At 71.9% G+C, this 24,918-nt stretch overlaps 1 protein-coding gene across 1 annotated transcript in view; it reads right to left on the bottom strand.

The window, feature by feature from the left end:
* CFAP46 (cilia and flagella associated protein 46) overlaps window positions 1–24,589 on the bottom strand; it is a 38,201-nt gene extending 13,612 nt beyond the window's left edge. Inside the window, 40 exon segments of the mRNA XM_054690196.1 lie at window positions 249–425; window positions 791–897; window positions 996–1,193; window positions 2,090–2,236; window positions 2,624–2,726; window positions 3,105–3,203; window positions 3,719–3,867; window positions 4,217–4,366; window positions 4,707–4,838; window positions 5,072–5,262; window positions 5,534–5,684; window positions 6,103–6,286; window positions 6,516–6,654; window positions 7,100–7,184; window positions 9,144–9,217; window positions 9,220–9,305; window positions 9,830–9,961; window positions 12,540–12,706; window positions 13,119–13,226; window positions 13,413–13,547; window positions 13,830–13,995; window positions 14,129–14,341; window positions 14,608–14,741; window positions 14,901–15,028; window positions 15,529–15,659; window positions 16,094–16,217; window positions 16,867–16,987; window positions 17,067–17,295; window positions 18,125–18,315; window positions 18,750–18,848; window positions 20,293–20,345; window positions 20,348–20,391; window positions 20,645–20,755; window positions 20,964–21,058; window positions 21,215–21,338; window positions 21,648–21,812; window positions 23,562–23,626; window positions 23,933–24,064; window positions 24,147–24,271; window positions 24,508–24,589. Coding sequence (XP_054546171.1) covers window positions 249–425; window positions 791–897; window positions 996–1,193; window positions 2,090–2,236; window positions 2,624–2,726; window positions 3,105–3,203; window positions 3,719–3,867; window positions 4,217–4,366; window positions 4,707–4,838; window positions 5,072–5,262; window positions 5,534–5,684; window positions 6,103–6,286; window positions 6,516–6,654; window positions 7,100–7,184; window positions 9,144–9,217; window positions 9,220–9,305; window positions 9,830–9,961; window positions 12,540–12,706; window positions 13,119–13,226; window positions 13,413–13,547; window positions 13,830–13,995; window positions 14,129–14,341; window positions 14,608–14,741; window positions 14,901–15,028; window positions 15,529–15,659; window positions 16,094–16,217; window positions 16,867–16,987; window positions 17,067–17,295; window positions 18,125–18,315; window positions 18,750–18,848; window positions 20,293–20,345; window positions 20,348–20,391; window positions 20,645–20,755; window positions 20,964–21,058; window positions 21,215–21,338; window positions 21,648–21,812; window positions 23,562–23,626; window positions 23,933–24,064; window positions 24,147–24,271; window positions 24,508–24,556 — 5,213 coding nt within the window. The 5' untranslated portion in view covers window positions 24,557–24,589.
* Window positions 24,590–24,918: the final 329 nt, after the last annotated feature.

Here is a 24,918-nt window from a genome sequence, read left to right as displayed (position 1 = left end):
CCCGTGCGTGTATGTGCGCTTCAGGGCGTGGGCGGCAGCTGGGGGTGCGGTGTGTCTGCAGACTGTTGGGGACCTCCAGTAGGTCGGACCCCCTGTTGGTGTCTAAGGAGGTGCAAGTGGGCACAGGAGGCCTGGCAGGGCCGGTTGGGGTCCTGGCCAGGACGGGGAGCTGATGCGGGAGGAGCCAGGCACAGGCCCCGCCGGGGAGGGCGCCCCGAGGGCCGCCAGCAGGCTCCCGCCGGGCGCACCTCTTGACCTCGGCCCGCTCCAGCCGCACACGCACACACTTGTCTCTGCGGCCGCAGCTGATGAACTTCTGCTCCACCGCCGCCAAGCAGCTGTCCAGTTCGCCCAGCAGGAGCAGGTGCTCACGGGGGGCCCTGCCCGCCTGCTCCTGTGCGGCCTTGACACGCAGGCTCACACCCCTGTGGGCACGCCCATGACCACCTGCTCGCTCTGGGGCCGGGGCCGCGGGGGCCGCAGCAGCTGGGAGTGCGTCGTGCTCAAGGCCGGCTGCTGGGGGGGGACAGAGGGACTGGCGGGTGGTGGGGGACCGGGGTCTGGCCCTGAGCGTGTCCTGGGAGCCTTGCCAGGCTGGCAGTAGCTCGGAGCTTCGCTTTGGAAGAGGGGGAGGAGGCCGGGCCCAGGGAGCCGGGTGGGGCGGCGTGTCCAGGGCTGGTGGGGTGGGGCTGCCCTCGTGTGGCCAGACCCTCATAGGCCGAGACTCGCTTAAAGCTGAGTGGAGGGGCCGCGCCGCCCGCCCCGGGCCCAGCGCCTCGGGCTGGGTCACCTGGCCTCCAGGTCCGCGGCCATGAACTCCAGCATGGGCGTCCGGTTGGGTCTCTCTGTCTCCAGAGCCTTGAAGACGTCTATGAGCTTCTGGAACAGCTGGCAGACCTGGGGCAGTGGGGCTCGTCAAGACCTCGGGCCCCGCGTCCAGCCCCGCCCTTGCCCCACGCCTGCCCGGCCCTGCCCCCGCCCTGCCCGCCGCGCACCTCCGCACACCCCGAGCCCTGCTCGCCCAGCAGCGCCTCCGCCAGAGTCAGGGTGGAGCGGTACCAGAACTCCTCGCCGCCGCCCCGCAGCTGCGCCGCCTCCACCAGCGCCCGCGCCTGGCCGTGGCGCCGCTCCTTGTTGGCCAGCCGCGCCAGCAGGTGCAGGCACTCGGCCTCCGCGCACCGGTCGCCGAGCTCCTAGGACAGAGCCCGGGCGTAGCTGCCCCTGCGGACAGCCAGGACGCGGGCGCACCCGAGACGCAGGGCCGGGCCAGCGGGCCAGGGGCGGGCAAGACACCGACGGACACCCCCCCACACCTGCCCCACGGCCCGGGCACAGGCCGGCACCGAGCAGCCACCTTGGGCGGGAGGGGAAGGGAGGGGGTGGAGGCCGAGAGGCCACCCCGCAGCCCTCGCCTGCACAACCCACGGGGCTGCCCCCAGCGCTCCTCTGCCGGTGACACGCAGTGCCGCGCACGCACGCTGTGCACACGCCTCGCACACACGCACGCACGCAGCAACCCTCCTGGGCCCCAGGCCCTGAGGTCCAGGTGGAGGACAGCGCCGCGGGCAGCCCCGTACTGCCAGGATTTCCCCCCAGGGCTTCAATCCTTGCGGGGAACAGGACCCAGGAGGAAACGGGGGTGCGGGGCGTGCAGAGAAGGCTAGAGGGTGGAGTTTCGCAGGTCGGAGCTGAAGGGACCAGCCTGGATCAGAGCCACGGCACACCAGGGGCCGGGCAGCTCCGGACGCCGGCGGGGCCTGCCCGGGCAGCTGAGCAAGGGCATCCAGGAGCTCAGCGATCCCGCGCAAAACCCCGCGTGAGGACCAAGTAGGGCCGGCGCCCCCTGCGTGCCCTCCGCCCTGGACGAGCCCCAGGGCCTGCAGCGAGAGGCCCTGGGATCTCCCCGGGGATCTCCCCGGAGAACAGCAGGACTGCGGCACGGAGGCTGCGGGAAAGGGGGGGCCACAGCCAAGAGGCGGCCGGACAGGGCAGCCATGGGTGAGGGGTAGGGGGACGGGCACAGCCTGCAGGACCCTGTCCCCGGGTAGCCGGGCCCGCCCATGCCTCTCCGTGGGGCAGCGGCCCTCACCTGGAAAGCCAGGTAGGCCTCAGACAGCAGCAGCCGCGCAGGCTGGTGCAGCTCCAGCTCCAGTAGAACCTCTGCTTTGAGGACCCAGAGCTGCGGGAGGGACGTCCCCGCCAGGCCTCTTCCAGCATCCCCGTTCAGCTGCAGCATCTGCGGGACACCCCGAGCTGCATGGCCGGGCTGGCAGGGAGGGCGTGGCAGGGCGGGCCCCGCCAGCCGGGTGTGGGCGGGGCTGGATGGGTGGGGGCGGGGCCAGGCAGGTGGGGACGGGGCAGCCCAAACTCCCTTTGGGCCTTGGGCTGGGGCCCATCCATGCTTCTGCCCCCGAGTCCAGGGCTCCCCCAGGTCAGAGGTCCGCCTCACCCACCCCTCTGGTGCCCGTCCCAGGGAGCCAAGAGTCCTGTGGTTGCAGGGCAGTGGCAGGGCCTCCCTGGCGGAGCCTGCATGCGGGTGCCGGCTGCAGGACCCCTGTGCCTTCCCGCTGTCTGTCCGGGACGGGCAGGCCTAGCTCTGCCGCTGCAGGCCGGGCGGCCGCACCTTGTCCTGCACTGGGGCGGCGGGCGTGGGCAGCGCGGTCAGGCTGTCGTCCAGCAGCAGCTCCTTGTGCTTCTCCTTCCTCACGGCGATGTCTCTCCTGCAGCTGTGGTCAGCAGAGCAGGCGGGAGGGGCCGTCGGAAGCCCAGCAGCGCCGGGTGGGGTTTGTGTTGACAAAGATTTTCCAAACATTCCCGCGACCGGACAGCAGAGAAGCCCCTTCCCAGCTCCAGACCTGCGATTTTCCCGGGGGTGGGGGGAGGGCTCACCCCCAGATCGGCCTGCAGGCTCCCCCATCTCCAGAGGGCCTGCTCCCATGGAACCCCCTCAGCCCCCCACATCGGAGGTGCCCAGGCTACACTGCCCGGCTACTTGACCCGGCCCAGGCTCCCCTCAAACCCACTGGCCCGCCCTGGTGACAGGCGGGCTGTGGGGCGGGGGGCGCGGCTGAGAGATGGACGATCCCGCCCTGCCCCGCACACACCTGGCCTGCTCCGCCTCCCCCATGTACGTCTGCCCCACCACCTCTTCGTGGTAGGCGGCCGCGTCCCTCAACTTCAATTTCGAGCAAAGCAGGGCAAGTCTGGGAGCGGGAGAGGACGGGCAGTGGGCACGGGCTCAGGCAGCCCCGCCGCCCGCACCCTCACACAGCCGCCGGGCAGCGTCCCCCCGAGCCGGCTGGCGGGCAGTCCAGGCCGCGAGACCCGTGCGCTGCCCACGCTCCTGGGCGCACGTTTCCTTCTGACGCTGCACATGCCGCCCTGCGCGCCCCTCTCCCGCCCGCCCCCCTCTCCGCCCTGCACCCCTCCTCCGAACAGGCATGTGGATGTGCTGTTCGGGTTTCCCCGCGCCGCCGCAGAGGAAGCTGGGCAGCACGGCCCGACGCTGGGCTTCAGCTGCTTCCTCGGAACAACCGCGCTCTTCGGGGCAGGGTAGAAACTTCAAGCTAAAGCGAAACCACGGCTTTCACGTCCGCGGGTTTTGAGCGGCTCGGCCTGCAGAGCGCAGGACCTCACCGGCCGCCCAGGCCACCCCGGGCCTCGGGCCCGCGAGGCTGCCTGTTCTGCACCGCTTGGGGGCGGCCGACGGCACACTGACCGCAGGTGGTACAGGTCCCCCAGGCTCCTGCTGTCCACCACGCAGCCCGCGACCAGCACGGCCAGCTGCAGGACCGGGACCGCGAGCTCGTGGAGGCTCATCCGCTGCAGGGCGCTGGCCAGGCGGTCCAGATAGTACAGGGTGCAGGCCTGCGGGAGGCGGCCCGGGTCAGTGCCGCCCGGCTGTCGCAGGGCCCGCGCTGGCCCGGCACACACAGCCCACGGCGGGCGGCCCGGGCGCAGGCCTAGTGTCTGCTGACGGGAGAGGCAGCTGGGCAGGCTCTTGTGGGCATTTTGCGGGGTAGAGACGAAAAACTAAGTTGAGGGTCCCCCGAAAGCTGTGCTGTCCTGGGGGCTGGGGTGCCCGTGGGGGCTGGGGAGCAATGCCTTGATGAGACCCCCAAACTAAGGCCCTGGCGTGCTTCTGAGAAATCCTTCCTGGGCCGGGGCCTCGAGCCGCGGGGGCCGGGTGCCCTGCTCCTCCGGGGGCTGGACTCACCGGCTTCTGGATGGTGAGGGGGTTGACGGTGCAGCTGCTCTTGTCCTGCCTGAACACGGACAGCACGTCCTCCGGGCAGGAGTAGAGGGCCCACTCTTGCGTGCTGGCCGGCAGGTCCTCCAGTTGCTTGCCGGGAGCCGGGCTCTGAGGCTGTGGAGCGGGCAGGCAGGCCGCGCTTGGCCCCGCAGGCCCCGGCGGGCGGAGAAGCCGCCTCCAGCCCAGGCGCCCGCACCCACGCCCTCCGGCCCCGCCCGCAGCCCCCCACTCCCCGAGGGCCCGCGGCCCGGGCGCCCGCCCGGAGGCTGCACGAGGGGCCGGCCGGCACTGGGGGCTGAGGGCAGCGCCCGTACCCCGGGCAGCCGCGGGGGCCCCGGACACCGGCACGAGGGTCGGACAGCCCCCACCCCCGCCACCCCGGGTGGGGCCACCCCGGCCAGGGCGCGACCCGCAGGGATGGGCAGGGGCTCGGCCGGGACGCCCGGTGCGCGACCTGCGCGGGGTCCTTGCCCTTCTCCTTGGCCTCCTTCCTCTCCTTCTCTTTCTTGGGCAAGGCCGCGTTTGAACCGCCCGCCGCCAAAGTCCTGCTCTCCGAAAGGGACTTCCTCGCGGCCGACAGAGACACCTGCACAGGGAGCTGCAGCTGCTGCCCGGGCGGGTGGGCGGCCGCCGAGTGGAGTGGGCCCCCCGCTTCCTGAGCCCCCAGCACACGACAGATGCCCTCGGGGGCCTCGATGGGGGGTGCTCACCAGGGGCACTCGGCCCTTCGGCTGCGGGGGCCCAGAGGACCCCCCTGATGGAGCCCCCGAGTGGGCAGGAGCCGGAGCAGGCGCCGGGGGGGCCGCTGGGAGCACCCACCTGCCAGACGCGCTGGAGGAAGGCGCAGGCCAGGAGGCAGCAGTCCCGGTGGAGCGCCGAGCTGGGCGACACGGTCAGGGCCAGCAGGGTGTGGGTGCGGGCCAGGGCCTCCAGCTGCCGCACGCTCCGCAGCCTCCCCAGGAACGGTGGGGCCCCGCCCTGGGACGCCGGCCTCTCCGGGGCCGCCTCCTCTGCAGGGCAGACGCAGCGTGAGCACGCAGGCCAGACGCAGGCCAGACGGCCGCCCACCCGGTGACCCGCTGAGTATCCTCTACCAAGCCCTGGGCCGAGCCCTTCCCAGAGGAGCAGGTGCCCATGGGCTCTCCTGGCGGGCTGGGCAGGGGCCTGAGTGGGGCTCACCTGGGGGTGGGGCCTGGGGCGGGGCCGGAGCGCACCTGGTGGGCCGGGGGGCGGGGGCTGGCCTGGGGGTGGGGTCAGGGGCAGGGCGGGGCCGAGGCTCACCTGGTGGGCCTGGTGGGGCTGGCATGCCCAGCAGGATGTCCACAGCCCACTTCAGGTGGAAGAGCAGGTCCTCCATGGGGAACTGCTGTGTGTACAGCCACTGGCTGAACTCCACGATGTAGTCCACCTTCTGCCACGCGCTCTCGGGTTTCTGGGGCAGAGCGGGCGGGTCAGCGCACTGTCCAGACTCCTGGGGCCTGGCGGCAAGGGGGGTGGCGGGGCAGTCTGGGCCAGTACCCACAGGCCCGGCCCCGCTCCTCACCACGCCCTGGCTGGCATGCCCAGGGCCACAGGAGCGAGGCCTGAGCCCCCCGCGTCCCCCTGGACACTGGCAGCACGCCCAGAAGGGCAGCAGGACCGGGCCCTCCACTCAGCAGACGCGTGAGGCCCGTGCCCAGCCTGCGTGTCTTTTGAGCCAGGAGAAGTGTCCTCAGGCCCAGGCTAAGTTCCACGAGCTCCGGCCCAGGCGAGGGCACCCAGGACGGTCCTCTTGCTCCTGGGGGTGGGGGGATCTGCCTCCCAGGCCCTGGCCCCAAGCGGCCCCTGCCCCGGCCCAGCAGCCCCTGGACCTGCAGGGCGTGGATGGCCTTGTGGTAGCAGGACAGCGTCCCTGCGATGGTCCTGGAGCTCAGCGCCAGGCGGTGCCACATACGCGCCAAGTAGTCCTCGCTCTGGTCCTTGAACTTCTGCATCTCCATTAGGAAGCTCTGGCCCAGCTTGGCTTTCACGATGACCATGTGTTTGAAGATCAAGCTGCAGCAGAGAGGGGCCGTGGGGCGACAGTGGGGTGCCCGGGAGTCTGCGCGGCCCCGGGCAGACTCCAGGGGTGGGGGACGCGCTTTGCACCTACCCTCCCTGGGCTAGGTCCTCAGAAGCGGGATGGGGGTACAGGACAGGGGTGTGGGACCGGGGTGAGGGGTGGGGGTGGAACGGGGCGGATGTGGCCGCTCGCAGGTGCGGCGCACCCCAAGGTGGCACTCACAGGCGGTGGGCCGAGCGCGGCAGCACCTGGGCGGCCTCCTCCAGCAGCTTGAGGCCGCCCTCCCAGTCCTCACGGTCGGCCAGGCTGTGGAAGAGCAGCCCGTACAGGGCCACGCGCAGGGACAGGTCATCCTCGGTGCCTGCGGGCGGAGGGCGGGGCAGCCTGTCGGGCAGCGGGCAGGGCGCCCGGGGCCGGCTCCTCCTTGTTCCTGGTGTGCAGACCCCCGGCCCCTCTCCAGCTGCTGCCATCGGTCCTGTCAACGCGCGCACCGGGAGCCGGGGCCACCGGACCCCCCACCACCACTCGACGGGGCGCGGGCCAGCTGCGGGGGCCGCGGGGGTGCCTCGTGCCACAGCCAGCTCGCGGGGCGGCTGGCCAGGACGGGTGCAGGTGCCTGTCCCGCGAGCTGCGGGCCCTGCGCTGAGCGCGAGCCGGCGTGTGCCCCAGCCAGCGTGCTGCCGCGGTGTGCTGCCGCCCACATCACACGGAGCCACCCGTCACCCCAGGGCCGAGGGGCACGTCCTCCCCAGGGAGGAGGCCCGGCCGCCGGGGCCCTGGGCTGCGGCTGACATGTGCCCACGCACCCGGGAGAAAGTAGCCTTCGGTGCTGCCTGCGCTTTGGAAGTCGGCCGCGGGCCACTGGTGCAGCTGCAGCGTTTTCCCTTTTACCTGAAAAAAACACAAGTAAACAGCGGGCGCGTCTGCTCAGGCTCTGCTCGCAGGAAGCACAAGGGCGAGCACCCGAGCAGCCCTGCCACTGGGTCGGGCCCTGCTGGCCTCGGCCACGCCCGCCCGCCCGCCCGGCTGGTCTGAGGGGCTTACACCACGGCCGGGAGCACTTCAGAGGCGCGCGGGGCTGGTGGGGCCGAGCCCAGAGCCACTGCAAGCTCTGGCACCGCGAGACCCGACTCCGCACCTTGAGGAAGCGACAGGCCCGTCCCCCCCAAGCAGCAGCAGGAGGGATGACAAAGGCCCGGTGGAGAAAGACAGAGCAGAGACCAGAAAACAAAGAAAAAATCGAACCAAAAGTAGTTGTTTGAAAAGCGCCACAAATCTGGGCGCCCTTTCACAGGGCTGGACAGGGAAGGAGCGAAGGCAGGAGCCATGAAAATAAAAGAGGGGGCGTCCTTGGGGTGCACGCAGGTGTCCTCGCTTTAGAGGAAAAAGGCTCGTGCCTCGTGGGCGGACAGAGCCTGGAACACACGGGAGGTCCCTTGAGACGTACAGCAGGTTCCAGGGAGACAGAAAACCCCAACAATCTCCCTTTAAAATAAGAGACTGGGGGCCTCCCCTGTGGCGCGGCGGGTTGAGCGCAGCGCTGGGAAGCTGCCCGCAGCCTCTGCAGCGCGGGTTCGATCCCGGCCAGCCAGGGAGCTACCCACAGGGCGCAGCAGACCCCTCCTGTCTCCCCGCTAACCCCCTCAGCAGTGTCCTTCGGTCCTTCTGCCTGCTCTGCTCCCCGCTCTGGCTCTGGGGAATTCTCTCACCCTCCTGCGCTTCTGACTGTGCCCAGTGCTTGGATCAATCAAGCAATCAATCAATCAATCTTTTTTTTTTTTTAAGATTTATTTATTTATTTATACATGCACTGGGCACAGTCAGAAGCGCGGGAGGGTGAGAGAATCCACCAGAGCCAGAGCGGGGAGCAGAGCAGGCAGAAGGACCGAAGGACACTGCTGAGGGGAGCAGCGGGCGGCAGGAGAGGTCTGCGCACCTGGTGGGACCCTCCTCCGGTGGCCAGGGATCGAACCGGCGCTGCAAAGGCTGCGGACAGCTTTGCAGCCCAGTGCTCAACCGCTGCGCCACTGGGGAGGCCCTCAATCAATCAATCTTGTATAAATAAATAAATAAATCTAAAGAAACAAAAAAAAGAAAAAAAAATAAGAGACCGAGCTGATATGAGAAACAGAGCCAGCACCGACCCGTCTCGGCCCTCGGAAGAAGGAGGACAAGGGACGCGTCCGCTCTCGTCCTGTGAGGCCGGCGTCACTTTGAAAATTCAGGAAAACGTGCCACAAAAACAGCACAGAGCAGAGTCCCGGGTTCACAGGGCAGTAAGTCCCAGAGCGGGCACCGGCCAGGCCCTCCCTCGGGTTCCAGCGTCGGCCGGGAAGGCCCTGGGACAGGTCGGCTTCAGCGGGGAGGCCAGTGCCCGTCTTGTCCCCCCTGGCCAAACCTCCCCAGCGCCCCCGCCCAGCCTCTGAGGGCCTGGCCCCGGCCGGCCGAGGACCCTGCGCTCCCCCAGGGGCGCTGCGCCCACTTGAGGCCTCGGCCTTCTGCCCACGCTGGGCCTGCGCGAGGCCCCGGCCCCTGGTGACCGTGGCGGGCAGTGAGTGCCGCCCTGAGTCTGGGCTCCCTGGGGTGGGAGACGCCCCTTTGGGGGCCAGGGCGTGGCTGGAGCACAGGCAGCCTGCAGCAGGTGCCAGCCCCTCCCCAACGGCCCCCCTCGGGCCGCGGAGGAAGCTCCCGCCCGGCACCCTGTGCTCCAGGCCCCCAGCCCAGCGGGGGCCCCGCCCCGCCCGCCACGCCCCGCACCCACGCCCGCACCCACGCCCCGCACCCACGCCCCGCACCCCCGTCCCCACGCCCCAGCCCCCCACGCCCCACACCCCGCCCGGCGGGCCGCACCTGCTCTCCGGCTTCCGTCCTGTTGATGATGCCGACCACCTTCTGCACCGCGCCCTGCACCTGCCTGCGGCCCCCGCCGAGCCCAGCGCGGGCAGCACCGAGTTCCAGTAGTGGCGCGCGCCCTGCATCACCAGCGCCCCGCTGCCCGCCAGGCCCCCGAACCTGCGGGCCGGGCGTGGGCTGGGGCGCGGCTCCGGCGCCCGGTTCCCAAGACCCAGACCCCAAACGCCCACGGGGACGGCCCAAGAGCGCCCCGTGGGCACGCCCCGCCCCGTGGGCACGCCCCTCCCCGTGGACACGCCCCGCCCCCGTGACGCCCCGCCCCGTGGACACGCCCCGCCCCGTGATGCCATGCCCCGTGGACACACCCCGCCCCCGTGACGCCCCGCCCCGTGGACACGCCCCGCCCCGTGACTCGCCCCGCCCCGTGGACACGCCGCACCCCGTGGACATGCCCCGCCCCGTGGACACACCCCGCCCCCGTGACGCCCCGCCCCGTGGACACACGCCTCCCCCGTGACATGCCCTGCCCCGTGGACACGCCCCGCCCCGTGGACATGCCCCGCCCCCGTGACGCCCCGCCCCCGTGGACACGCCCCGCCCCGTGGACACGCCCCGCCCCCGTGACTCACCCCACCCCGTGGACACGCCCCGCGCCCTGGACACGCCCCGCCCCCTGGACACACCTCACGCTCTCCATGAAGGCCTTGGACGCCGCCAGGCGCAGCTGCTTCCTCCCCTTCAGGTGCTCCATGATGCTCCTGCCCTGGGCGCAGGCCGCCGCGCTCAGCATCTCAGCCACCAGGGCCGCGTCGGCCCTGCCGGCCAGCGGCAGCTCAGCGCACGGGGCTCTGCGCACGAGGCCGCCGCCCCCGCGAGGCGCCCGGCGCGCCCAGACCCCTTGCCGACTGGCCGGCCCGGCCCTTGCTCCCCTCGCGGCCACCGGAAGGCCGGCCTGCGCTCCGCAGACACTCCCGGGCCAGCGGGCTCCCCGCGCAGCGCCACGACCCCGGGCTGGTCCTCACAGGGACTCCCGCCGCCAGGCCCCGACGCCAGGACCCGCCCCGGAGCAGAGGCCCGTGCGCTCGGGCCGGGGGACAGGGTGCCGGCCTGCTGCGTGGGCGCCAGTCTGGGCCAGAGGGGCGGCGCCGGCGCCCCGGGGCGGCCTCTTCTCCCGCACAGCTCACAGTCCTGCCCCTGGCCTGCGTTCTGGCGCCTGCCCTGCGGCGGAGTCTGTCCCCACCCGCGTGGTGCCCCGGCCCTCTGCACCTCTGGGCTTCTCACTGGCTGCAGCCCAGGGCACCCTGCCAAGAGGACAGCGTGCCTCGGAGAATCGAAGGTTGAGGGGTTTCCGAATCTGGGTGGCCCACACTTTCCCATCCCGCGCGCTCTGCACCGTCCCTACCAAGGGAAAGTCGAGGCCACCCCGGGGGGGCCTCCCAGTGCACACAGGCGCCCAGATGCCTGTGCCCACGCACCCTCAGAAGACAACAGCCGGCGTCCGTTCCCGCGGGAGGGACAGTGCCCCCAGCGTCCCCCCCACCGGCGTCCCCTCTGACCCCTCGGGCTCACTGGCACCCTGCAGGCCCCACTCCCCGGCCTGGTCTGGCGCCCTGAGGCCAGGAGCAGGGGAGGCCCTGCATAGGCGCCGTTGGGTTTACAGCCCCCGGACAGGCTGCGGGCAGCGCCCACCTGGGCCACAGCGCCGAGGAGACAGAGCTGGGTGAGTCCAGGCCGGGCCCGTGGCGGCGCTCCCCCTGCGGCTACTTGGGGAGCACTTGGGAGCCGGTCCCTCTCATCTAACTTGGGGCTCCCAGCAGGAAGGACGCGCGTTCTGACTACACACGCAGCTGAGAGCACTGGCCAGCGGGGCACTGTTTTCCCAGCGACCGTCACTGTTACTGCGACATGATGCCGTGAAAATGACCCGTGACCGGACAGACCCACGCCGGCGTGCAGGGCGCGTGCCGCGGAAGGAGAGTTTGCTGACCGCATGTCTGTGGAGGGGTCTGCCCGGTGGCCACGGCACCCAGGCCCCGCTCCCCAGGCAGGGCCTCCGCAGTGTCCCGTGAAGTCCATCCTCACGGAGCCCGAAGCCACTCTGGGCCGGCATGCGGCCCCCGGTCAGTACAGCAGGGACTCGAGGCACCGCAGGGAGGCGGGGTGCGGGGTGCAGGCCCCAGGCTCCCGCCGGCCGCAGGGACGCCGGGCGCCACTAGAGGGCAGCGCCCGCCACAGATGCTTTTCCAGGAGCCGGAGGCCTGGACCGCGCCCGGGAGGGGAGGTGTGCTCCTGTCTCCCCCGCGGTGAGAGCTGCTGTCTTACAAGGATGCTTGGCTCAAGGTCTCTGAGGACCAGAGACGCACGTGCCTTACTGGAGCGCCCGCCCCCTCCCCAGCCCGCCTCAGCCTGGACAGCCCTGCCGCTTCCTTCAGGGAGTCCTCCTGCTTCCTCCTCCTGCACAGATCCTGCGCTCCGTTCCCTGGCCCGGCTCCCCGGGGGGAGGCGTCAGCTCTGCGCGGCGGAGCCCACAGACCCAGGGAACACAGGCCGATTCCCACAGTGCTTCTCGGCCCGCTCCCCTGGTCGGCGAGGACCCATGGGAGCGCAGGGCCACTGCCCCAGACGCCCGCCCGCCAGGCCGCCCAGCACTGCCTCCGCTCCAGCCTGGTGCTTGTGCTTCTGCGCCACACGCCCTCGGGCGTCAGCCGCCGCAGAGAGACCCCGGCAAACGTCAGCCTGAGCCAGACAGCAGCAGCACCCAGCCTCGGCCGCGCGGGGTCAGCTGTGGGGGCCCCCCCGCCTTCGGGAGCTCCTCCCTGCGCCCGGCGCCTCAGCAGCCAGCCTGCCTGGCGGGGCTGTCTCAGCAGAACCATCTGCCACTCCCAAGGGATCCCCGACTTCCAGCATCCCCCCAGTTCACAGAGGCCCTCTCCCTGAGGTCCCCCAACTGGGCCTGCTGCCCCAGGAACTGCACAGCACCCCAACCCTGCAGTGTCCTGGTGGTCTGCCACCTGTCGCCCCTGCTCACCTCCACGCTCCTGCCACCCCCCTGTGGGCAGAGCATGCAGGGACAGTTCAGAGTAGCCACCGCACCTGGGCGAAGACTGGGGCCCCAGGGTGCCAGGAGAGCTCCTCAGAAATGGGCTGTCCACAAGATGCCCGCGTCTCTGCCAAAGTTAGGATGATGACCCCAGCGCTGAGTGCCCACGCCCCTGTCCTGGGCACCCGGCGTCCACACCTCTGTCCTGGTGCCCAGCACTCACATTGCCTTCCTGGGCACCGAGTGTCCACGCCCACTCTGGAGCCCAGCGTCTGCTCCCCTGCGCTGCCCCGGTGTGGCGTGGCCTCTGGAGGCTGGAGCCCCACGCTCAGTGGCCCAGCAGTGGCACTTACGGGCTGAGCGTCCTCAGGTGCCTGATGCCCATCTGGATGGCCCTCTGCGAGCAGGCCATGGTGGTCTCGTGGTCCCGGGCCACATAGGCAAAATGGGTGAGCCTGGTCAGTGCCTGCAGCTCCACCACGGGGTCTGACCAGCTGCTCTCGGTGGCCATCTTCACCACCTGTGAGGGCAGCGGCGGGGGCAGCGGCGGGGGCAGGTGTGAGGGGAGCTGCCCACCTGCCTGGCCGCGGCCCCCAGCCTGTGCCCACCATGCCAGCCCTGGCCGCACACTTGCTGTAGACCCAGCAGGTCTGCCAGTGGGCTGGGCAGCGAGGGGACAGATGTCCCCACGTCCACACTGTCCTGCTGCCCACAGAGGAGCACCCCAAGTGTGCAACACTCTGGGGCCTGCAGGACAGCGGCTCTGCCAGGAGAGGTTGTGGGCTCTTCTGGACCCCCAACAAGCTCTAAGCCAGCCTGGGGTCGGGTGTCTGTGCTGGGCCCCGCCCGCTGGCCTGGATACCCGGCAACCTGGGGCGGGTCCAAGGTGGCCCGCGAGGGCGGAGTGAGGGCAGCTCCGGGGGGGCCCCCACCTGGGGCAGGGCGGGCACGATGAAGTCCATGAGGCCCAGCCCGTTGCAGGAATACATCTCCAGGGCCACCAGCACCCGCGCCACACTGCTGCTGTCCTCGCTGGCACCCTGGGGGGGTGGGGTCATTCGGGAGTCAGGATTATCCAGTGCAGGCTCCCGGCCCCCGCCTCTCCCCAGGACTCCCACCCAAGGTGGCATGGGCCTGAGTGGTGAGGCCCGCCCTGGGCACTCCCTCCCACGAGTGGGGCTGACCCCGCAAGGCCTGCTGGGCCGAGAGGGCGCCGGGGCCCACACCTGGTCCTCGGCGCCCAGTCGAGGCCCGATCTGTTGCTGCAGCAGCTGCTTGGTCTTCACCCAGGTGGCAATGAGCTGCTGCCGGGCTTGGGTGGGCACCGTCCCGTCACTGAGGCTCAGCGCAAACTCGCAAACCTGGAAGCCCCGCTTGTCGTGAGCCCTGGAGGCTGCCGGGGGACTAGGTGGCCTGGGTGGGTGGCACAGCACAGGCGCGGGGAGCAGCGCCCGACTCCTCGCCCAGCAAGCTCATTGCGCCTCAGTGTCCTCGAGTGTGGGCGAGGCCCAGCGCCCTGGCCCCGGCGGGCGTCCACACACGGGGCCACATCCCACCACGGGCAGGCCGCCCAGCTCCGCCGCCCCAGGCCAGGGGGGCCCTCATTTCCCTGCCCAGCGTGCCCTCCTGCCCACACATGTCACCTCCAGGGCCGTATGGACCTCCGAGATGGCCTCCGGGTCCAGGGGCAGGTGGGATGGGCTGGGCCGCCCCAGCCTCTTGGCCTTCTCGGGCGTGTGGGTGGGGATCCAGCTGATGATTAAGCCTCGGGCCAGTGTGTTGCAGAGCATGGCCAGCAACACCGGGTCCCTGTGGGGGAGGTGCTGAGCGGACCCCACCCAGGTGCCCCCACAACCCCTGGCCCCCACGGCCCCACTCCCAGGCCAGCACCCGGCCCTGAACCCCCGCCCTGGCCTGGCAGCAGGTGCCAGCAGGCACCCACCCAAGGGAGCCCATGGCCTGTACGATGGTCAGCAGGTGGTGCAGGGCGTCCACCAGCTCTCTCTGCCGCCCGGCCGCTATCAGGTGGCGGTTGTGGTTCAGGACGTAGGTCACTGCGTTCTGCACCACCCAGGCCTCCTGGATCTCCTGGCCGATCTCGGCCGCACGCAGCCAGTTGCTCATGGCGAACTGGGACAGGCTCTCGATCCAGGTCCTGGGGGCGCGACCCGCATCAGAGGGCCCTCCTGCATCAGCCCCAGCCGCCCCGGGCTCGCCCCTCGGGGGCTGGCCTTCTCTAGGCACGGGAGGGGCCGGCGACAGCATGACCCTCTGTTCTATTGCAGCCATTTCCAGTGTCCATGCCATGCTTAGCTGGTGCCCCGTGCAAGTGAGCACGGGCACCTGGGGCCGGCTGGAGGAGGGCACACTTGTGCTGAGGGCCCCCGGCCTGGACACACAGGCGGCCACATCCTAGCGCACCTGTACAGAAGCCATTCGGTGTTGTCCTCAGGGGACTCCGGCGTGTAGCCGGCCGCGTGCTGGCTTGAGTCCTCGGGCGGTGTGGGGCGGTCATTCAGCTCCACGCCCTCCGACCGCAGCAACTGGACAGTGGCCTGCAGGCAGCGTGGGGCAGGCACAAGGTGGGCACATCTGGCTGACCCACCCTTCACTCACCGGCCTGTCGGAGGCCCACTCCAGGCACCCGCCCCAGGCGCCCGCCCCTGCCCTGCGGGATGGCACCAGCACCCAGCCCCTGCGGAAGCCAGACGCACCTCGGCACTGATGAACCCAACCTCCGCCAGCTTGCGCAGCAGGCCGGGGTGCAGCTGCTTCTGCAGGGTGACTTCCAGCTGCCCCTGGGAGTCCAGCATCAAGCCCTCTCCCCCGCGCTTCTTCCTCCCTGAGGACAAGGGTGCCGGACCGCTGTGGGCTCCCTGAGGGCCCTGTACACCTCATCCCAGCCAACGCCCGGGACACGCCCCCCCAGCGCACCCACAGCCTGCAGGGCCTGCAGCCCGGTGCCCCGCTGGAAACCAGCCTCAGCCCCAGCGGCGCCCAGGCTGTCCCCAGGGCCACCTCCAGGCCTGTCCACGCGGTCCACATGGAGGCCCCGCTTGGCCCCCCGGTGCCGGCTCCTCGGAGATCGCCCTCCCCTCTGCTGTCGTCCTGTCCGTCCCGCTGCACGCGGGTCGGCGCCTCCGCGCCCCGCGCGGCCCACCAGGGGCCACCAGTGCAGCCGGCCGCCTCTGACTGGCTGTCCAGCTGCCCCCCGGCCGGCTGCCCCAGGGTCCCTGTGGCCTGGATGTGCCCAGGCCCCACGGCGAGTGTGGGGGCCCCGCGCCCCAGCCCCGGGAGCCGCAGGCGAGGGGCGGCTGCGAGTCTCCTGGGCCCGTCCCGTACCTCGCTTCCCGCGCGCCGTCCTCTTCACCTTGGCGCCGTCGTACAGCAGGCAGAAGCGGCAGGCGGCGCGGCACACGTCCCACACGCCCTGCTTCCGGGCCACCTTGGCCAGCTCGGCCCAGATCTGGATCCTGCGGCAGACCCAGCGCTGGGCGAGCGCGGCCGGGCAGGCGGGAGGGGCGGGGCCGGGACGATGGGCGGGGCCAGGGCGGGGCGGGGCGGGGCGAGGGGTGGGTGTGGCCGGGGAGGGGCGTGGCCGGGGCGGTGCCAGGGAGGGAACGGAGCGGGAGGGGCGGGCCTGGAGGGGCGGGGCCTGGAGGGGCACGGAGCGGGAGAGGCGCGGCCAGAAGGGGCAGACGTGGCCAGGGAGGGGCGTGGCCGGGAGTGCGGGGGCCAGGGAGGGCACGGGGTGGGCGGGGCGGAGCCAGGGCGGGCGGGGCCAGGGCGGGCATGGGGCGGGGGGGGGGGGCCGAAGGGGCGGGGCGGGCGGGGCCGGAGGGGCGGGGCCGGAGGGCGGGGCGGGGCGGGGCCGGGGGCGGGGCCGGAGGGCGGCGGGCCCACCCACCTCTCCTGCTGGTTCCTGGCCCCCAGGCGCCTCAGGTGGCCCGCCGCCTTCTCCACGCACACGGTGTGGTGCCGCGCCTTCGCGAACAGGTGGCTGAACCGCCCCCCGTGCTTCCCCGTGGACACTGGCGCGGGAAGCCAGGGGCCCACTCAGGGCTCCGGCGCGGGGGCTGCGCCTGCCTGGCTGCGAGGGCCCGGCCCGTCCGCGCCCCTCTCCACGGGGTAGGGGGGCCGCGTGCCCCTGGGGGCCCGGCCATGGGGGCCCTCACCTCCCTGCCCGGCGGCTCCCCACCCACCAGGGCCTGTCCCTGCTGCCCCGCGCCGAGGGCCTGCTGGGCGCGGGCGAGAGGCGCCATCCTGCACCCCCCGAGAGGACAGGCCGGGCCACACGCCCAGCCCCCCCCCGCACCCCCACATCCCGGCCAGCGTCTGGCCAGGCCCTCCGCCCTCCCGCAGAGCGCGCCCCACCGCGGTCCCCGACACCCGGCGGCCCGCAGCGGAAGGCAGGGTGGGCGCGGGCCTCGGCTGTCCCTGGGCCCTGCACAGGGTCATGGGGGACGCGGTGCTCCCCACGGCACCAGGGAGGGACCCCAGACCTGGACGGGGTCTCCCCGGAGTCACCTCCAGGCGAGGGCGGCCCCCACCGGCCCCACCAGGACGGCGCCCGCGCTCGAGGACCCGCGGAGAGGAGCCGGGTGAGCGGCCGCCGGCCAGCCCGGGCAGCCCCTGCGGGTGACCCGCCTCGGGATGGGGGCGGGAGGGCGGGGCGCTGACCTTTGGCCTCGTTCTCGCTGTCCAGCACGATCTGGAAGGTGTCGGGGGCCAGCGCCAGGCCGGCGTTCACCAGCAGGGCCCGCTTCTTCCGCACGCTGTCCTTGGGCATGGCCTTCTTGGCCTGCGCGGGCGCCGTGAGGCCGGGCACTGGCCCCACACAGAAGCCCAGCCCCGCCCCGCCGGCCCAGCCAGGTGCCCACCTGCTCAATGGCCAGCACGGCCCTGTCCTCGGGGTGCTCGGGGGTCTGGTAGAGCGCGGTGCACAGGTGCAGCCGGTTGAGCGCCATGAGCAGCGTCTCCCTGTGGAGCCCCAGGCTGTCCAGCCGCAGGGCCTTCTGCAGGTGCACCATGGCGGGCTCCAGGCGGTCCTCGTCCTCGTCCAGCTCGGCCAGCTCCATGTGTACTTGGCAGCGCAGCAGGACCATGAGGCTGCAGGGGGGCCCTGGTGAGAGGCGGGTGCTGCGGCCCGGCCCCGAGGCCAGGCAGCGCGCTCAGCCAGAGAGCCCAGCTGCCAGCAGTCCCGACCTCCTTGCTGCCCTGTGACACCCAAAGACAGGGTCTGCCACCCAGGCTCTTCCCACGCCCCACCCCGTGGCCACGGTCCCTGCTGGCTCTGCTGCTGCATCTGCTGGATGCGGGGGGGGGGGTGGAGACTGCCATGCCCCAAAACCTTCCCCACCAGTAGCCCGTCCAGCCAGGCCCTAGCCGCAGTAAACCCACCCTCGGTGAACAGAAGGACCCAGCTCTCACGGGCAGGGGCACTCACTGGGCACCAGGCCCTCAGTCTCCCCGCCGGTCACATCCCACTAGATGCCCATCAAGCCCCCGCGGGCCTTCCTCATGACAGCCCTGTCTCCAGCCCTTCCAGCCCGCCTCGCCACCAGCCTCCCTCATGGCCTCTCACTGGATCCATCTGTGCTCACGAACAGCAGAGCTGCCCTGGTCAGCGGCCAGGCCTCCCAGCAGCCGTGTCCAGGGCCTCGGCCAGCCTGCCACCCAGGTGCCCCCTCTGCCTGGCTGTGGCAGGTCAGCTTCAGGGGCTCTCGGGGACCCTGCAGGCCTCACAGCCCCTACAACAGCACCCTCCCCTGCTGGGCCGGCCTTCTGAGCACACACCACACCCACCCATTAAAGATGCAGGTGCAGGTGCATGACCTGTGGGCGCTTGTGGCCTTGTCCTAGCACAGGGGCTCCGCAGCCTGCGCCCCATTCAGGAGGATGCCCCAGGCCCTCGGGACCCTGGCCGAGGCTGACACACCTGTCCACCTTCTCCAGGACCTCGGCGATGCTGGCGAGCGGCCTGCGCAGGTGGTGCCGCAGGTTGTGCTGTAGCAGCGGCAGGCAGAGGTTCCACTGAGCGGCGCACACCACGTGCAGTGCCCGCGTGCTGCCCAGCCGCACGGCCCGCTCCAGCGCCGCGGCCAGCCTCTGGATGATGTGCAGCTGGGCCTGTGGACACAGGCCCCGCTGAAGGCGCCGGCCAGCTCACCCCACATCTGGGGCCCTGGCTGGTCACTCCATGCAGTGGGGCCAGTTCAGGGCCAGGCCCCACCGGGCTGTGACTCTGCCACTGCCCCGGGCAGCTCCTCCCCGCCAGCTGCCCCGCCCTGGCAGGCGGCATTGGCCTTTAGGCAGCCCCATGGCTACAGGCAAGGGAGAGAGTGGGAGCACCGCATGGGGATACTCATCCACCGGCCCTTCCCGGACCCCCAGGGTCTCTGGCCTGTGAGGCCCGCCCACACCGACACTGCCCTGAGGGGCTGTGGCCAGCCAGCGGAGGACCCTGGTGTGGTGGGGCCGGCACCAGGTAGCGAGCTGGCCTTGCCCCGCCCCCTGACCTTGCCCCGCCCCTGAAGCACGGCAGACCCGGGCACCAGGCTCACCTCCACCGCCCCTCGGGCGTAGGTCTTGATCCTGCCCTCGAGGCCGGAGGCTTCCAGCTCGCACTCCAGGCACTCGATCTCGATCAGCTGCCCCGGGTCCTGCGGGCACATGGAGAGGGACTCGCACACGGTGCCCGCCTCAGCAGTGCAGCTCTCGCCCCCAGGACACCCAAGGGGCAGAAATCACAGATGAGACAGCAGAGGAGAGAAACTGGAGCTGTTTGCGGAGGCCGCGGGTTTCTGCGAGCAGGCTGCGGGCGCTTGTATTCTTAAGCGGGGAAAGCTGCTGCATTGGTGGGCGCGGGTCTCTGGCCACCTAGGGGGCCTCCTCTTCCCGGTGCTGGTGTGGGGAGGCTCTGGAGGGGCAGCAGACTACGCCACGGGGCTGTCCCTTCACCCCACACTGAAGAACAAAGGGTGACGGCGGGGCTTCCAGACGCTGTGGCCACCGCTCCTGCTGGCCGTGGCCAGTCCGCCTCTGCAGCACTGGCCCCTGGTGGTCAGGCTGGGCTGCTGCCGTGAATCCCAGCGGGCCGCTGGGCCAGCAGGTCACACTGCAGGAGTGGGCGCCTGGCCACAGGGGATTTCTGGGCCAGGCTGTCAGTGGCCCCTGGAGTGAGGAGGCTGAAATGCACCGGCCAGAGCACCTGTGCTGACCAGTCCCGCACCCCAGCTCCTTGTGACCCCTCGGTCCCCTGGCCTGGAGGGCCACTGCACCTCGGCCATGAACAGCATGTTTCCTGAGCGCAGTTTAGGGTGCCCTCGGCCTGTGTGGGGACGCTGACCCCTGGCTCCTGCTGTCCCGGCCATGCGCTGTCCTGTGTATCCTCAGCTCGGCCTGGCCTCCAGCCTCCTCCACCCCTGCTCCTGAGGGGCATCTGCTGAGTCTGCCCCAGCTGGGCCAGTCCTGCCTGCTGCTCCGTGGGTCTGTCAGCTCCCGCTGGCCAGTGTTCGCTGTGGCGTGCCCACTGTTTTGTGCTCGAGATGTTCAAAGACCCTCCTGGCCCCACCGCAGCGGCTGCTCGCAAGTGTCCCTGGTGTCCGGCTTTGCCATCCCGGTCAGTAGAGGCCCTGGGCAGCCCCAGGCGTTGGGCTCTGTTATGACCTGTTTGGGGCGCTGCCCCGGGGCCCCAGGCCCTGGAGAGGCCCACACGTGGCATGCTGGGACTGAGGTCCGCCTGGCCCGCAGGGCACTGTGCGCAGAGGCCCTTGCCAGCCCTGCTGACCGGCCGGGGTACCTGGCCTGGTGGGCTCATGGCCGCTGGATGTTCTCGGCTGGGCACAGGCTCGTGTCTGAGGGACGAGGGCCCTGCTATGCGGACGCCTGCCCTCCCTCCAGCATGCCCCACCCCCGTGTGTCCCCCACTCGGCCAGGCCCTGGGGACGGGGGGCTGCGGGAGGGGGAGCCAGCGCTGGGCCTGGGGCTGCCCGGGGGCTGCCCCGGGGCTGGAGGGTCCCCGCGGCCTGTGGGCAGCTGGTGCGGCAGGCAGCCAGCGGGGTGTGGCCCTGTCCCCTCCGCCCTCCGGCTCCTCCAGCCACCTACGCTGCTGTCCATTTGCTTCAGGTCCGAGAGGCAGTCGGCGGCCACCGCCCGTGCTTCAGGACCAGCGCCAGGTGGGCCAGTTCAAAGAGCAGCTGCGTTCTGGGGGCAGGAGCAGCCATGAGGACGTTGGCGGCCCGGGTCCTGGGTCGGTTGGGGAGCCGCCCACAGAGGGGCCCTGGGGTGGGGGCTGTGTCCCCCACCTGCTGCGGCTCCCCCAGGGCTGGCAGTGGGAGAGGACCAGGGCCCCTCAGGGCGCTAGGCAGGGGCTGGGGCTGGGCGCTGGGGGGCGCGGGCGCTGCGGGGTGGGGGCGCTGGGGGGGCGCGGGGGGCGCGGGGTGGGGGGGGCGCGTACTTCTCCTCCCGGATGGCGGGGAAGCGCCGGTGGTCGTAGTAGCCCAGCTGCCTGTAGGTTTTCTGCAGCGTCCTGTCCACGTCTTCCGGGCATTCATTTTTGTCCAATTTTCTAGAATTAAGCCAGACATTGGCGGCCGGAGGGCGCAGGGGACGGGCCACACCCCGCTGACCGCCTGCCCAGGGCGCCGCTCGCCTCGCCGCCGGAGGGACCCCCGCGGGCACAGGGGCCCGGCCGCCCCAGGCTTCCCGCCCCCCACCCGCGGCCCCCCAGCCCCTCCCTCCCGCCGCCCGGCCCCGCCCCCCCAAGGCCCGCCTACGCCTTGAGGGCGCTGATGTGGAAGGTGGCGGACAGGCCGAGCCCCGCGCGCCGCTCCGCGTCCAGCTGCTGCGCGTCCGCCAGCTCGTGCCGCACCTGGGGGTCCCCGGGGCTGAATCCGCGGGTGGGAGCCGGGGCGCAGCCGGCGTCTGCGCTGTCCGCGTCCCCGGGCCCCGCCGCCCGCCCGCCCGCCCGCCCGGCCGTCCTCGACCATGTCCTCGCGGCCCTCGGGCAGGGCAGGCCGCGCCTCACCATGGCGGCGAAGAGCTGCCGGAACTTCTGCGGCGCGCTGGCCCTGATGAACGGGGCCGCCGAGGCGCACAGCTTGGCCGCGTCCTCGCGCCGCCCGGCCTCCAGGTAGCACTCCAGCAGCTCGCTGGGCGGAGCAGGGGCTGAGCCGGGCCCTGGCCGGGCGCCCCGCCCGCCCGCCCGCCCCAGGCCCTGGGCAGGAGGACCCGACCCCCCACCCCCACCCCCACCCCACCCCACCCCACCCCCACCCCACCCCCACCCCACCTCCCCCCCCTCCCAGCAGGTGGGCGGCCCCCCAGCGTCCAGCAGCCCCAGCGCCCTCCGTGCACCCGCCCGGCTGCTGGGGAAGGGGCCCGGGGCCTGCCCGGGGCCTGCTGTCACCCATTTAGCTTTGTGTTTTTTATAAAGAGATAGTAGATGCGGCGGGGCTCACAGCATCAGCTCGGCGCGCCACAGCCTGTCCTCCTCCTCCGTGTGGCCCAGCGCGGCCACCACGTGGCACAGGCTGGGGATCAGGTGGTGCCGGCACCCGGGCTTGAGGAAGGGCCGCGCCATCTCCCAGTACAGCACCGACGCGTTGAACACCAGGAAGTGGTACCTGCGGGCAGGGCCACCGCTGGGCGCGGGCAGGGCCACCGCTGGGCACCGGCTGGGCCACCGCTGGGCGCCGGCAGGGCCACCGCTGGGCGCCGGCAGGGCCACCGCTGGGCGCGGGCAGGGCCACCGCTGGGCGCCGGCAGGGCCACCGCTGGGCGCGGGCAGGGCCACCGCTGGGCACCGGCAGGGCCACCGCTGGGCGCCGGCAGGGCCACCGCTGGGCGCCGGCAGGGCCACCGCTGGGCGCGGCAGGCACCGCTGGGCACCGGCAGGGCCACCGCTGGGCGCCGGCAGGGCCACCGCTGGGCGCGGGCAGGCCACCGCTGGGCACCGGCAGGGCCACCGCCGGGCACGGGCAGGGCCACCGCTGGGCACGGACAGGCCCCCAGGCCGCCTGCAGGCTCCTGCCTCAACTGGGACCAGCTGTGAGTCCCTGGCGGCCCCAGCCCAGCCCCAGCCCACTGGCCGGCCACAGAGGGCGCTGTCCCCAAAACAGTCAGCTGCCCGCGAAAGGACGGCACAGGCCTGGCCTCCAGCTTCTGAGAGAAAGACAGACGGGGCGGGTGGGAGAGGCTGGGAGGGCTTCCTGGAGGTGGCGTTCACCTGACCTCGCAGGAGAGCAGGGCTGCAGGGTGGGGGCGGGGCTGCAGGCCAGGTGGCCCCGTCCCAGTGCCCTGACCGAGGCACCCATATGGCCAGGGGGAGCAGGTCCCTAGCTGGGGGTACCCCGGAGGAGGTGTGGGGAAGGACTCAGGCACGGCCTCTCTGGCGGTGCTCTCTCCACCCCAGACTTCCAGGAAAAGGCAGGCCCGGGGCCCCAGGGAGCCCAGCCTGCCCCGCTGCCCAGGCTTCCTCTCCCTGCTGGCGCCCAGACTCCCTGACCGCCCGCCGCGCTGACTGCCAGGCCATCCGCCGGTGCCCTCAGAGCCCAGCTTCGGCCCACCCTCCTCTCCAGCTCCACAGCTTCAGGCCCGGTCTCCCCAGAATCCCACTATGGCCCCCCCGCCTGTCCCCACTGAGACGGGCCTGGGTGGGGCGCCCACACGGGCATGGCAAGCGGGGGCTGGGGAAGCAGGGAGCCTGGCCTGCACCAGCCCCCTTCAAGGGTGAGCTCCTGCATCGGGGGTCGCGTTGCTACGGCTCGTTGTGATGAGGTTTTTGACGCTCCTGGAGTTTCGGCCGCCCCCCCTCCAGCCCGAGGCGCACCACTGTGGGGCCGCGGCCAGACAGGGTCAGAGGGCCGCACCCCTGCAAACCCGGCACCCACCGCAGAGAGGTCGCAAGTGGGGCGGTGCAGGGTAAATGATTTTCGGGCTTTTTTGCCCTCGGCCATTAGGATTGGCCTGCCTGATGGGGCCTGCAGCTGTCACGCTGTGAGTTGCGTCCTTTACCTCGGTGGGCCTTGGCTGGAGTGCAGAGGTACTGGCCAAGGGAAGCAGAGGCAGGGGAGAGAAGGCCAGAGAAGCCCAGAGTGAAGACTTGCTGCGGGCTTGGGGGTCTGCCAGCCTCCCGGAGCCCCTGCCCCTGCCTGCCGGCCGTGGACCTGGTTGCTGCACCACATGCAGAAGCTCAACAAAAGCCTGAGAAAGCACCGGGGCTCCAGGACTCGCCTGTGCCCGTCTGCTCCCATCATAGAAAACCTGCTCTGGGCCCTTCCTGGCACGACAGATGGACACCGCCTGGGCAGGCAGGGCCCGGGCAGTGGCCAGCCTGTAAGGGTCAGAGGCCGCCCTGCCTGCCCCCCACCCACCTGGGCTCTCCTTTGGCGAAGCTGATGGCCTTCATGTACTGGGTCACACAGTTCTCGAATTGCTCCTGCGACAGCGGACAGGGGTGCTGAGAAGGACCCGTCAAGGAGCCCTGCCCAGGGGCCCTGCCCCGGCCTTGGGAAGGGGCGAGGTCCCCACTCCCCTGGCGGCGCCCAGAAGCCGTCCTGGCAGGCAGCGCCAGAGCGCAGGACCAGCTGAGTGTGGAGCTGCCAGCACCTCCTGGGGCAAAGCCAAATAGCACCCCTGCCAGGCGGCGCTGCCACCCCCCTGCCTCCCAGAATGGGGTTTGGGGAGGACCCAGGAATCCGGGCTGGACAGGCTGCGCCTGGCCCGGGAGGGCAGAGCTGCTCACCAGGTCATCCGTGGACTTGGGGGCGCACAGCTGGGCCCGGCACAAGTGTGCTCGGCCCAGAAACTGGGTGACGGGTCCCTTCACCTTGAAGTACATCTGGATGCAGTCCTCGCACACCTGGGGCTGTCCCACCTGCAGGCGGAGCCCTGAGCGATGAGCCCCCCCCAGGCCGGGCAGGCCCCCCGGGGGCCCAGCAGGACCGGCCCCCCAGCACCTTCAGCGCCTGCTCCGCGCACAGGACGAACAGGTCGGGGCTGAAGCTCTCCACCGGGTCCAGCTCCGACTTGCCCAGGTTGGCCGCCTTGATCAGCTGGTAGGCCCTCCTCAGGGCGGCCTCGTCTGTGGGCACCAGCGGGGTGGGCGTCAGCAGGGAAACAGCCCCCAGGTGCCCGGGAGCAGGAGGGTGGCCTGAGGGGGCTACACAGAGAAGCCTGGGGCTGGGGCAGACGCTGCCCGTGCTGGCCTGGGGGGGGCGTGCGGCTGGGGGTCTCCCGGGTTTCAGGAGCAGGACGGGGCGCTGGGTCTGGGGGGGGGGCGCCCAGGCCCGCGGGGTGGCCCCGGGGTCGCCGGCCCACCGTGCTGGCTCTCGGCGCGGGCCAGCTCCTGCGTGATGACCAGGTCCATGGTGCGCCGCGCCCTCACTGCCGGCGCCCAGGGTCCCAGGGTCGGTTGGCTGCGCCTGGACGCTGCCGGTTGCCTGGCGACCGCGGGACGCGAAGCTTGACCTACAAGCGGGCGGGGGGGCCGCCTGGTCCCACTGCCCCCGCCCCGCCGCTGGGGGAGGGGTGTCGGGGGCGGCGCGCGGGGGCGGGGGGCGCGCTTGGGGGGGCGCTCTGTAGCCCGATGCGCTGGCCGCCCCCCCCCCGGGGTGGGGTGACGCAGACCGCCCTGCGGGTGCCCTGAGGAGCTGCGCCAACCCCAAAGGGAGAGAGGGAGGTTGGGGGCTGCCGCAAACCCCCGGGGCTGGAGAGAGGAGCGGCCTGGGA

This window comes from Talpa occidentalis, unplaced genomic scaffold (genome assembly GCF_014898055.3).
Source record: "Talpa occidentalis isolate TD23 unplaced genomic scaffold, MPIMG_talOcc4v2.1 talOcc4.8, whole genome shotgun sequence".
Taxonomy (NCBI): domain Eukaryota; kingdom Metazoa; phylum Chordata; class Mammalia; order Eulipotyphla; family Talpidae; genus Talpa; species Talpa occidentalis.
This window is presented reverse-complemented; position numbering and strand designations above follow the sequence as displayed.